This window comes from Myotis brandtii, unplaced genomic scaffold, assembly GCF_000412655.1.
Source record: "Myotis brandtii unplaced genomic scaffold, ASM41265v1 scaffold131, whole genome shotgun sequence".
In the NCBI taxonomy this organism is placed as follows: Eukaryota; Metazoa; Chordata; class Mammalia; order Chiroptera; family Vespertilionidae; genus Myotis; species Myotis brandtii.
Window position 1 is genome coordinate 4,229,577 of NW_005354632.1, and position 12,636 is coordinate 4,242,212.

A 12,636-nucleotide genomic window follows, 5' to 3' on the forward strand; every position below is an offset into this window, starting at 1 on the left:
CGCAGGCCTCGGAGCCACAGGCTGACGGCGCAGCAGGTGCCCGGCCCACACTGGGCGTCCCGCTCACAGGCCTGCGGGGGGGCACAAAGGGGCCATTAGGGCTCATTAGTGCCACCCAAAGAAACCAGAAGCAAAAAGCACACCCCAAAACCCTTGGGGGGATGCTGAGAGCAGTGCCCCCGCCCCAAATGGTCGCTGTCCCACTCTGGGGGAAGGACCAGGAGGCCTGAGCTGGGGGCGGCGGCAGGTGGAGGGCGGAGGGAGGTGGAGGCCGCCCCATAGGGTCGCTGTCCCACTCTGGGGGTAGGACTAGAAGGCCTGAGCTGGGGGCAGCGGCAGTCTGGGTGCAGAGGAGTGGGTGGCAGGACGCGGCCCTTCCTGGGAGTGGAGAGCGGAGGGAGGTGGAGGGAGGCCGGGAGGCAGGGAGGCCGGGAGGCAGGGAGGCCGGGAGGCAGGGAGGCCGGGAGGCCTGACTTGCCCTCACCTCCTTGTTCTACCCATGCGTGCATGTCCGTCCGTCACCCGTTTCCTCCCCCGAGGTCCCTCCCTCCCTGTGCTCTTCGAAGGGTCAACTTGGAGGACAGTCCCCCCCTGTCTCAGACCTGCCTCCTGCCACCAGATGTCAGCGCTCACAGGGAGGCCTGGGCCTGGGGTCACCCTGCGGCCGCCACCCCTCTGGGTGGGGTGACCGCGCTGCTCCCTGTGACTCGCCCTCCCCGATGGACGCAGCACAGTAGGAGGGCAGCCTCCAGGGCTCACACCCACTGGGTGCGTCTCTGCCCAGACAGTCACATCTGTGCTCTGGGCCCAAAGCAGCGGCCGCCTTTCCTGTTTGTCCTGTGAAACTCGGGCTCTGGCCTCTAAAAGGAGAAGCCAGGCGCTCCCGCTCTGTGAGCATGAAACCAACCGATGGCAGGAGTCGCTCGGCATTTCTCTGCCTTCTCATCGTCCAGGGTGAAAAGTGAATTTCCACCCCCTTTTCCCTGCTGGCTTCTCACTCTGTGAGCATGAAACCAACCGATGCCAGGAGTCGCCTGGCATTTCTCTGCCTTCTCATCGTCCAGGGGGAAGTTGGAGGAGGTGGAAATGAAAGTGAATTTCCACCCCCTTTTCCCTGCTGGCTTCTCTCTGGAAAGCTCCGGGGTCAACTAGGACTTCCTGCTGCAATGAGCGTGGCCCCACCACCCAGCACAGCCGGTGCCCACGAGAGGGTGATGCCGCGCTCCCGAGAGCCAGTGCCCACCCCACCCACCCCCAGCCTCTGCACGACCCATCATTAAACTTGACCCGTGGACCAGACCGAACATGAAAACCCAAATGGACATGGAAGGTGAATTAGAAGGTGCCAATCCTTTCTATAAAGGTATTGCCCCAAATAGGAGTCCTCATTTCACCTAACATGTTTTCTGCTCCCGAGGAAAGGCATTGGGAACCGCCCGGGAGCTGCTGTGGGACAGCTGGTCCCTTCCCTTGGGTCTGCTCCCCTCCCACGCCCCCACTCCGCCCCACGTGGTCCCTGGCTCGCTCCCACCCAGACCCTGACCCCTCCCGAACCCCAGGGCAACGCCAGCCGACTTACCCCGGTGATCACCGCACAGTCGGACGCCGTCACCAGGAGCAGCACGACCCAGAGCCGCGTGGCAGCCCTCATGGTCGCTTGGAGTGAAGCAAAACGCGGGCCACTCCGCTGCCTCCGGCTTCCTGCTGCTCAGCCTCGAGCCAGGCGCTCGCGCCCCCGCCCGCTCCTCCCGGGTTTATACGGTCAGACTCAGGCTGCCTGCCGAGGCCTGTGTCTCCCTTTCCTTCCCCACCCCCGTGTTACTCAGAGGATCTCAGACGCGAAGATGAGACCTGAATCCCTAATGACAGCAAATCACCATCAAAACCAATAAAAATGACAGTAGCTCTAAGTCTCCCAAATCGCTCAGAGGCGGGCAGTCACGGGCATCGCACTGGGGCCTCTCTGGGTGTCACAGTAGCACTGGCAGCGTGAGGCTGCGCGAGTATCCGTCCGTTTACTCATTTATTCACTATTTATTATGACTGATCTATCGGGGGCCCCATTCTTGGCCCTGGAAATAGAGCGTGAACAAAACCGGGTCCCTGTGTCCATGTAACTTTGGTGATTGATAAGCAAATGGATTCGTAATAAATGGCTGGATGAGCTGAGTGCTATGAAAAATGAAGTCAGGGAAACGACAGAGCATGACAGTGGGTGATACCTTAGACGGGGTGAGGGTGACAAGTGGTAACCACGCATTTGCATCCCTGGAGGGAGGAGAAAGCCAGTGAGATGTGCTGGGCAAAGGGCCTGGCCCCTACTTCTCTGCTTAGCTTATGCCAATGTCACCGTTTCCCAGGACTGTCTGCATGTGTGTGCTAGTGTGTGCATGTGTGTACATGTGTGTACATGTGTGTACATGTGTGCGTGGTGCACAAGGGCCACTCTTGTGGGCACGGGGCAGACTCTGACCTGCCCAGCTCTGCTCACAGGCCTTGGCCGGCTCCTGCTTCTCTCCTTCATCTTGCGCCTCATTCCTTCCTTCCCCACACTGTCCGCTTCTAGAAGGATAGACCGCAATCCTCTTCACTCCCTCCTCACCCACTCTGCTCCCTCTGTCCCCACCACAGCAGTGAAACCGCTTTCTCTGCATCGCCCCTGACCTTCTAAATGCCAACCACCAAGCGTCACTTTGCATCCTCGCCCTGTTGCACCCGGCCATTGCTGACACAGACACGGCTCTTCCTCTCCATTCTTCCCCTTGACTCCAAAATGCCAACCACCAAGCGTCACTTTCCATCCTCGCCCTGTTGCACCTGGCCGTTGCTGACCGACACGGCTCTTCCTCTCCATTCTTCCCCTTGACTCCACGCCATCATTGCTCCAGCTCCTCCCCCTCCTCGGTCTCCTCCAGGGCCCCCCCCCCCACCCCTCTCCATTCCTTAAACAAGGCCGTTCCCCAGGGTTACACATTCAAGCGTCTCCTCTCCCACCACATGCACCCAAATGAACTCCAGGCCACCTACATGCTGGTGACCCCAGATCTGTCCCCGCGCAGGCACCCCAGGCTCCCGGCCCACACAGCCAGCAGCCCCCCGCAGGCCACAGGCTGATCCCCGCTGGCACCTGCATGCACATGCCCCTTTCTCTGCCCGTTTCTCACCCTCCCCCTTAAACCCACTCATGCTGCCCAGGGTTCCCAGTTGCAAAATAGCCGAATCCAGTCTGGCCGGCCCAGGCAGGAAAGGGATGAATAAAGACTGACGCAGCTCATTGAATTGTGTGGAGTCTTGAGAAACGGGATGGAGCTAAGGGTCCAACCACAGTGCCCGGAGCCTCACCACGGAATTGCCCAACGAGGAGAGGGCTCCCCCAGCCGAACCTGAGGCTGCTGTCCAGGCCCCACGTGGAGCCCCGTTCTCCGTGTTGCTTCATCGCCGCGGAAGGCACACGCGGGCTGTCTGGTCGCAGACTCGGCATGTCACACCCACACCCGTCTGTCTGCGTGTCACACCCGCACCCACCTGCACGGGCACCGGGTGGAACCGACTCCAGCTGATCAGGGAAGAGGCTCAAGTTTCTCAGGCGGCCACAGCGCATGCGTCGGTGGCACTCAGTAGCCGAACCTGGGAGCTTCCTCGATTCCTGAATCGCCTGCTTTCATGCCTCATTGAATCCTGTCACTTGGACACCCTCCTCCCCCGGAACTCAGATTCACCCCCTTCGTCTTCACCACCACTGCCTCTTAGCATCTTCCTGGCTGGAAGATTGACAGGACAATTGCCTGTGCCACCTGCCCCCCACCGGTCCCACCGTGGGGACCCCTCAACCTGGGAGAAGGGAGCCAGTGCATGAATGCTGCAGCCAGGAGGCCCGAGACCCGCTCCTTAGTGGCATTCCCGCCCCCTCTCCCCGCTCCCCCCTCCTGTTTGCTGGAATCGCCTCCCAAGGAAACCACCCTCGACCAAGACTTTGCCTCGGGCTCTGCTTCCTGAGACACCCAAGCCAAGATGTCACTCAACGTCTTGGGACTTCATCTCCCTCCTCTTCAAAATAAGAGGCTTCTGGCGCCGTGCCCCTGGGACTGTCCTGCAGGAAGGGGACCTCAGGGGCCAGTGAGGCCCAGCCGAGGGCGCTGCACCTGTCTCACCAGCAGAGGGCGCTGCACCTGTCTCACCAGCCGAGGGCGCTGCACCTGTCTCACCAGCAGGGGGCGCTCACCTGTCCCACGGACAAGCCCTCCTCGGCTGTCACAGGCTGGCGTCCACGGGAGGTCACCTTTTCAGGACTTGTGCTTTGGCTGGTTCCAGAAGGAGAGCCAGTCCCCCGGGCTCACCTGCTCAGGTAGGGAGGCGGCGTGACTGGGCTTCCCCTCCAGGGACGCACACGGAGCCTCCACCTGTCTGGTCATGGGATCGCGTCCTGAAGAAGCACAGGGTGAGTGCGTGCCCTTGGCTGCATGTTTCCAATACATTTCTGGACCTTCCTGTCTGGGATGGGTTCCTCTTCCCATTAGAGGATTCCCAGGCACCAGAAATCCCTCTGGTTCATTAACTTGCTGGTTCCCCCGTGAATGTCAAAGCCGCCCCCTCCATGGGACATCCCCTCCATGGGAGCCCAGCGATGTCTCTGAAGTGGCCGAGGCCATAACGGGGCTGGGCAGGGAGCTCCCAGACCAGAGGGCTCTGCCTCCTGGAGTCTAATGAGTCCTGGCTTAGCTGGAAGGCGCCAGGGTCGGAGGGCAAGGAGGCCCATTCGAATCCATGCAATGCATGGAGGGTTTCTTCACAAAGGTGTGGCATGGCGTGGGGTGGGCGTGGCGTAGGGAGGGCACAAGGGCCAGTGCAGGAACCTGGGGCCTGAAACAGCAGAGTGGAGGCGCTTCTAGGATCCAGGCCAGGAGACGAGAGAACAGCCACCGGGACCAGAAGGAGAGAGTGCTGGAGAGAGGGGTCTCTCGGGAGGAGCTGTGAACCTTTGGCCGACGGACGCCAACCCAGGTGCCTGGCTGGGAAGACGCCAGAGGAGTGAATGCCTCGGATCCCTGTCCTCCTTTCCCGTCTTCTGAAAGGGCCCCAGCAGCCAAGCCCAGCTGGAGGGCGGCCGGCACAGGGCCCAGCTGGTGCCATCCCCTAGGGCAGCCTCCTGGACACAGCAGGGCAAAGAGGAGGGCGGGCCTGAGGGGCACAGAGCAGCCGTGGAGAGTGCAGCAGTGCCAGAGACCCTGCTCTGCTGCTCCTTGCTGTGTGGCCTTGGCCAAGTTACTCAACCTCTCTGACCCTCCGAGGGCGGCTGGCCTGAAGACGGAGGGGTCACCAGCAGAAAGGAAGATACTGTGATGTGGCTCCATAGTTACTGTGACCTGACTTCTCCCAGGGCAGCTGGCGAACTGGCAAACGGGACCAAGGCCCCAGCCTGCCAGGCCGGGGAGCCAAGCCCAGGTCGCTGGGGGCAGGTCCCTGGGTGAGCTCGCCCACTGACGGCCAGCCCAGCCCGCGCATCTCGGGAAACACAGCCCATCCACCCAGAAAAGCTGTGCAAGCAGGAGGCCTGGCCCACCCTCCCGCGCCCTCGGGGCCCTGCTGTGACAAACCCCAAGATTTACCCGTGATCGTGGTCTGTGAGCAGCCAGAGGAAGCAGACCGTGTTGGCCGGTCCCTGAGCCGCTGAGCTCCACAATCCCTCGCGCAGGGACCCTCGGAAACACGTGGGAAGGAAACTTCAGGGTGGTCGACGCCGGGATGTTGACAGAGCAAAGGAGCTGCGGGAGCCACCCACAGGAAGGGGCGTATTCCCAGGTGTTGACTGAACGAGGTGATCATCGATCATCAGCGGAAGCCGCAGTGGGAATACTGACAGCTGAGGACAACTCTGCAGCCGGCTTCCCACTGAATCCGCACTGCCTCCCGCTGGGCCCCAGAGCCCTGGCCCCGAGCAGCGGCCGCATCGCTCTCTTCTTCTCATTAAAAGGCAATCCTTCCATTTCTGAGGCTGCAGAGTACTCGGTGGTGGCTTTAATGGTATTCTTTAATCCGTGCACTTTCATGCATTTGAAATATTTCATTAAAATAAATTAAAGCAATTAAATTAAAAACAAATAATTCTCTTGGTGGCAGATTGGCTAACTCAGTGAGCTAACGCACCGGGTGTTGGTTGGTCTCCAGCATCGGGACACTTACTACTTCCTTCTCCCCTCGTTGGTTGGTCAGCATCGGGACACTTACTACTTCCTTCTCCCCTCCCCCGCCCCCCACGCAGGATTTAACGACTAAACAGGTCTTTTCTTGGGGAACAGGTTTGAAGCAGCAGCTGGATGCTGTAAGACAGGAGGCCCCTGGGAAGCAGGGGGCCAGGGGACACATGGCCGAGGGCACAGGCCAGCTGTGCGGCACAGCGACAGGGCTCTGCCCTCGCCTGCTCTCGGGAGGAGGGGCGCCCCAGACCCCCTCCCAGCTGTCCTGCTGAGGTGGGAAGACCCAGGCCGGGTTAGGAACTGGCAGGAGTGGGGCTGCCTGTGACAATGTGAGAGAGACACATCTAGTCTTAAACCAAAAACTGGGGCCAGAAAGAGACCTGGTGGCTCTCGTAGCCCACCTTCCTCCACCCACCCCACCGTCCCAGCACATGTTCAATGAGTCCCTCCCGGTGATGATGAACTAACCCGGCAAGGCGAGGGCTTCCCTTCCCCAGGCCACCGCGGACCGATCAGCAGGGCTGCCCAGAGACCTGTGTTGCGTCTGAAAAGCCATCTCGGGGCTCCGTGGAAAAGGCGCCACTGCTGCCCGGTGTCTGCCACAGCCCAGGTGGGCCGGGGTGGCCCTCGGGCCGTGCGTGTTCTAACCAGGGGACTCTGCTCGGAAACCATCCGGAAACGTCAAGGAGACAACCACCACCACAGGCTCGGGTCCAGGGAGTTCCACCTCCCGGGGGGGCCCCGGGCTGTTTCTGCCTCCACCACAGAGGTGGACTCTAGCGGTGACTCCAGCCTCGGGCCAGGCGGCCGGGTCACCCAGAGTCCTCCCCGCGAGAGCTATGGCTATCGGCGATGGGAACAGGGTTACAACCCGCCATGCTTCTCCGTCCCTGCTGTTCACGGAATTAACCTTTTAAAGGTTTTTAAAACCCTGGAGACCCTGCCACCTGGGGTGCTGTTCCTTTCTAGGGAGGTCCCCCCGCCGGCATCCTGGGCAGAGGCTGTGACACATACACAGGCCGAGCACCAGAGGCCTGGAGGTCCCAAGGTCACTGGTTCCCATGAATCATCACTTTGAAAATCGTTCCCCAAAGGCCACTCTGCCTTGGGGAGCCCCCTCCTGGGAAGGGCTCCCTATCCTGGATGAGCAGCCTCTCTCCCTCCTTCCCGTCCCCCTCTCTCGGGGATGAGCTTTGACCGAGCTGACAGGCCCGCCCTGAATAGACTCTGGCACATCCACAGACAAAGGGGGTGTGTGCCACGTACAAAGCAAGTCCCGTGGGTACAAACCAGCTCAACGGGCTGGAAAGGACGTCAGGGTCCCCAGGAAGGAGGCACGTGACGGACACAAAAGAAAACCGAGTTGGGCAGAACAGAACGCGCTTGGATGGGGGAGTTAAGGCGCCTGGGACTGAAGCTCGCGTACTGATGTGGGAGATGCTAACATTGACTGCCAAGTGGGGAAAGCTGGGAACGAGAGAGCGGACAATGTGATTCCATTTCTCCATTTCGCACGTGTGCGCGCGCACTCACTCAGAGAGAAAAGATTGAAAAGAAGCGAACTAAAACGCTCCGCTTCATCCTGGCAAGGAGGAATTGCTAATGGCCGTGGGCTTGGTGGTGTCTGTTTTGGTGGTTCATTTGTCTTCACACGTTTGTGCATTTTCAAAGCTTTCTCTCTGGGCATGCATTCTTTTTGTCATAGGAAACAAAATAAATGTTACTTTTAAATAATTATAAAGAGGGTGGACAAGGAAAAATGAGAAAAGAACTTGAGTCTGGGGATCATTTAGGCCTGTGCCCAGCTAGATTCTCCTTCTCTCCTTTGGCTGGTGCCCTTGGACAAGTTACTTCCCTTCCCCAGGCATCTGTCTCCTCCCCCTCAATCGCCAGGACATGCGTAGACAGAAGCCAGGTCCTTACTTGCATGGTGGCTGGAGCGTTTTCAGAGCAAAGCTGCTTAGCAGCCAGCAGCAGATGGTTGCGGTGCGAGGAAGAGGTTTTCGGTTTCTTCTGCTGAAACTGAGGCTGTAGAGGGGACATGAGATGGCACAGCTGGGAGGCGCCCACACTCGCCGACAAAGTGCCCAGAAGCGCCTCCCCCGCAGGCGCAGGGAGTGGGGGCACCCGGCACCTCTGGGACTCCAGTCAGCGAGATGCAGCCCCACCGGTGGCCGGGACTGACCTGGGAGGGGGCGGGGAGGTGGGTTCGCCTGCAAGGTGGGGACCCACAGGCCAGGGACACAGAGGGACGCAGGGATGGGCCTGAGCATGGGTGGCTCCAAAGGCTTTGGGGGACACTGCACCCCGTGGGGAAAATAGGGGCAACATGCAGCGCCTGCAAAAGGGCCACCCTGGCTCCGTCCTGCCGTGTAACTCTGGCTCCAGAGCGCTGAGCTAATCCCAGCCAGAGCCCCCGGCGGGGAGCATCTGCCACCTTCCCGCTGGGACTCCCGGAGCCTCCGTCCTCAGGAACACGAGAGGAGGAGCAGGGCGGTCAAGAAGTTAATTGAAAGCAGCAACAAGAGCCTCGTGAATGCGTAATAAGACATTAAATGCTCCTTTCTCCAGGGCAGACTTGGCGTCTGTGAGCTTTCCCTCCGGGCGCCGGCCGACCCCCCCTCCCACCCGGTCCCGGTCCCGGGAGGAGATGCTCCCGCCCCCAGCGGACAACAGCTGTTCCCTCTCTAGTAAAGCTACAAACAGTCCGTCCTCAGCCCCCAGCCGGGCCACAGAGGTCACATGGCACCGAGAGTGGCTCTTCCAAGAACAGCCAGCGGGACACCGCTTCTGTCTGTGATGGGCCTGGAGGAGGCTCTTGCATTTCTTCGCCAGGTGTCTGCATCACTGAGTCTGAGTAACTCCTCCCTTGTGTGGCTGCTTAGACCAAACCGGAAGCCAAGCATTTGGAGCCGGAGGGAAACCCGATTAGACAGCACCCCCAGTGCCCAGCACAGAGCCCAGGACCCGGGGGCAAGGTCCCCGTCTGACGGGTGAGAACGTCGGGAAATCCCAGGACTGGTCGTGGTCACAGGCGCCATGGGAAGCCTGGCCCGCTGCTCCTCACTGGCCCTACGGCCTCGCCCTTCCTGTCCGTTCCATTCAACAAACCAGACAAAGAGAGGCGGCAAAGACCAGCGAGACGGCCCCTGCCCAGAAGGGAACAATTGGAAAAACAAGGACCTAAATGACTGTGATGTTAAGAAAGAATACTAACCAGCCCAATCCTGGAAATCAGGCCAGCGAGGGCTTTGACGTCAGCCGGCCATTGTTCCCAAGCCCACCCAAGGACCACTCGCACCCAGGGGAGTGTTCTCGGTGCCTTGGCTGCTTACCATTCATTCAGGGCTCAGACTCCGCGAAGTTACCGAGTGACATGGAGATCAAGCCCAGCGAAGACATAACAATTTAAATCCAACAGACAAGGTAACACCAAAGACTGATTAGCTAATTGCCCTGTAGGACATTAACCAGTTTTGTTTTATTTTTTAATTGTGGTAAAATACACATCACATTTTACTACCTTAACCATTTCTAAGTGTCCAGTTCAGGGGTGTTAAGCACACTCACGTTGTTGTGCAACCGTCACCACATCCATCTTCAGAACTCTTTTCCTCTCCGCCAGACAATCCCTGTCCTCACAACCACAAACCCGTTCCCTCCTGCCCCCAGCCCTGGCCACCGCCATTCCACTTCCCGTCTCTGAGAGCCCGACTACTCTAGGTACCGCGTGTAAACGGAATCACACAGCATGTGTCTTTGTGGCTGGTTCATTTCACAGAGCATAAGGTCCTTACAGTTCACCCATGATGTAGCATGTGTCCGAATTTCTCTCCTTTTTGAGGCTGAATAATATTCTGATGTGTGCATGCACCACCTTTGGCTTATCCATTCATCTGTTGATGGACACTTGAGTTGCTTCCACCTTCTGGCTATTGTGAACAATGTCGCCATACATATAGGTGCACAAATCTCTCTTCAGACACTAATTTCCGTTCTTTTGGAGACATACCCACAGGTGGAGTTGCTGGGTTATATAATTCTGTTTCATTTTTTGAGGAGTCACCATACTGTCTTCCACAGCGGCCTAACCGCTTCACATCCCCACAATAGTGCACAAGGGTTCCAATTTCTCCATATCCTCTCTAACACTCATTATTTTTTACCGTATTGATCATAACGGGGGTGAGGTGGCAGCTCATTGTGGTTTTCATCTGCATTTCTCTAAGACTAGTGAGGTTGAGCATCTTCTCATACACTTACTGGCCATTTATATATCTTCTTTGGAGAAATGTATATTCAAGTTCTTTGCCCATTTTTTTAATCAGCTTGTTCGACATTTTTGTGGTTGATGTGTAGGAGCTTGTTATATATTCTGAACTTGAACCCTTTACCAGATACAGGATTTGCAGAGGTTTTCTTCCATTCCGTGGGCTGTCTTTTCACTCTGTTGATAGTGTCCTGTGATAAAAGTTTTAAATTTTGATGTAGCCCAATGTATTTATTGTGTTTTTGGTGTCATCTGTAAGAAATCATTGCCAAAGCCTATGTACAAAGATGTTTCTTTGTTTTCTTCTAAGGGTTTTATAGTTGTAGCTCTTACCTTTAGGTCTTCGATCCACTTTGAGTTAATTTTTTATATGGTCTAAGGTAGAGCCCAACTTCATTCTATTGCAGGTACCCAGCACCTTCATCTTCCCAGCACCTTCTGTTGAAAACACTGTCTTTTCCTCATTCAGTGATCTTGGCACTCTTGTAGAAAATCATTTGCCCATACACATGAGGGCAACCAGTGTTGTCTTTTAACCTAGAAATTTTACTCAAACATTTCCCTTTAAATGTTTATCAATATCCAGTTCCTCAAAATGCTCTTGAACCAGCGTTGCCATCTTACCGGTTCTCTCATCCATGAGTTACTAAACCTTCGGCGCCTGTCCATTCCACCTTTTGCGAAAGCCATGTTTTGAAACGTTCGAACATCAAGCTTTCACAGTAACGTTCAAAGGCTGTGGGTGTCAGGGTGAAGGCCACGTCCAGCTGGGGGATCCAAAAACCTTTTCACGTTTGAGATCCGCCCTATGGCCAATGGGTGGGCTTCTGGGAGGGAGAAAAGGTTTGGGGCCCACATTTCGGACCCCAGGAATGGCAGTACGAATGCTTGCTTGATTTGCTTCTTTCGTGGGTGTCTTAGTGAACGCCCGGCTACACGGGGTGATCCTTCTACATGACAAAGCCTAGGAACACCGCCTGCCTCTCATCTGCTGTTTCTCTTCTCAGCCCTTCGCACAGGCCCCCTGCAGCTCCAGGGAAGGCCAGCACCTCCCATGCCCCCACCGGCCCCACACCCCCTCCCCTCCCCCACGAGAGGCTAAAAAAACCCGGGCCTCTCCTTCCACACTCGGTCGTCTGATTCTGCCTTAGCTAGGGAATCGCATTTCCTGGCTGACTCCATCCGCCACGTGGGGCCCACGAACTACCTCCCGACAGGCTCTAAGGGTTACAGCATCCATCACAGGACAAACTGTGAACAAGCCTGAGACGGAGCAGCTGTCTCTGGCGGATCCAACGTGGGATTCATCAGGAACGTCTTTCTGGCCAGACCACAGAGGGCAACCCTTGGGGCTCTTGACTCCGGAGGGTGCTTCTGTCTCGGTTGGAGCAAAGAATCAGCATGTAACGCGGAGAGGTGTTCCGAGGATCTCGGGTGCACACATTCCTCCTGGGTTTTTGAAATCACATTGTGGTCTCCAGGCTTCCCGAACCTGAACTTCCTGGCCCAGGGACATGACCTCTCTCGGGCTCTCGGTGGCCACAGCGGCCTGCATCACGGCTGGACAGCCCAGATGCCCCGTTCTGACCGGCTGAGACTCACTGCCCTCGCCTCTCCTCGGCGGCCATCCCAGCACAGGAGTAACCAAGGGAGCCTCAGTGAGCCTGAGCCCGTGGGTGCTGAGCCCCACCGCGCCTGCTGCCCATCCTCCAGCCCTCCTCCCGCCTCAGCTGCCTGGACCCCAGACTGAGGCCTCCTGGCGGTCCAGCCCCTCGGCCTGGCTCAGCCTCTACAACGTAGAGGGCACATCTCCTTGGGGCCAGCAGGGCTCCCTAAGAGCGACCATGGAAGGAGTGAGCGGAGTGGAGACCAGGCTCAGAGATCTCAGAGCAGAGCCACCTGGGCTGCTTTTCAGGCTCAATAATGTGCACACACTGGGTGCAGTCGAGGGCAGGCAGGCTCAGGGTCAGCCAGGCTGCATCTGACTTCACCTTCAGAGCTGAGCAGCCTTGGGCAAGTCACTCAACACCTCTGAGCCCCAATTTGCACATCTGTAAAATGGTGCTAATAAGAACACCTCAGAAAGCTGCTGGATCCTATATAATAAAAGGCTAATATGCAAATTGACCAAACGGCAGCTTTCCCGGTCGCTATGACATGCACTGACCACCA

At 57.7% G+C, this 12,636-nt stretch overlaps 1 protein-coding gene across 5 annotated transcripts in view; it reads right to left on the minus strand.

Moving 5' to 3' along the window:
- The window catches only part of PROK1 (prokineticin 1), a 23,057-nt gene that overhangs the window by 3,361 nt on the left and 7,060 nt on the right, over positions 1-12,636 (minus strand). For 2 of the 5 annotated variants that reach the window (XR_001360888.1, XR_001360886.1), the window contains exon 3: positions 1-71. The exons of 1 other annotated variant lie outside the window; for it this stretch is intronic. Coding sequence is in view for 2 of the 4 variants with exons in the window: in XM_014534618.1 (XP_014390104.1) it covers positions 2,224-2,268; positions 2,474-2,562; positions 3,343-3,556; positions 4,338-4,423; positions 5,607-5,823 (651 nt within the window). In the remaining 2 variants the exon portion in view is untranslated. Of the gene's footprint in view, positions 72-1,579; positions 2,269-2,473; positions 2,766-3,342; positions 3,557-4,337; positions 4,424-5,606; positions 6,190-12,636 lie in introns of those variants that run through there. 2 more of the 5 variants (XM_014534618.1, XM_005860043.2) reach the window with 2 other exon arrangements.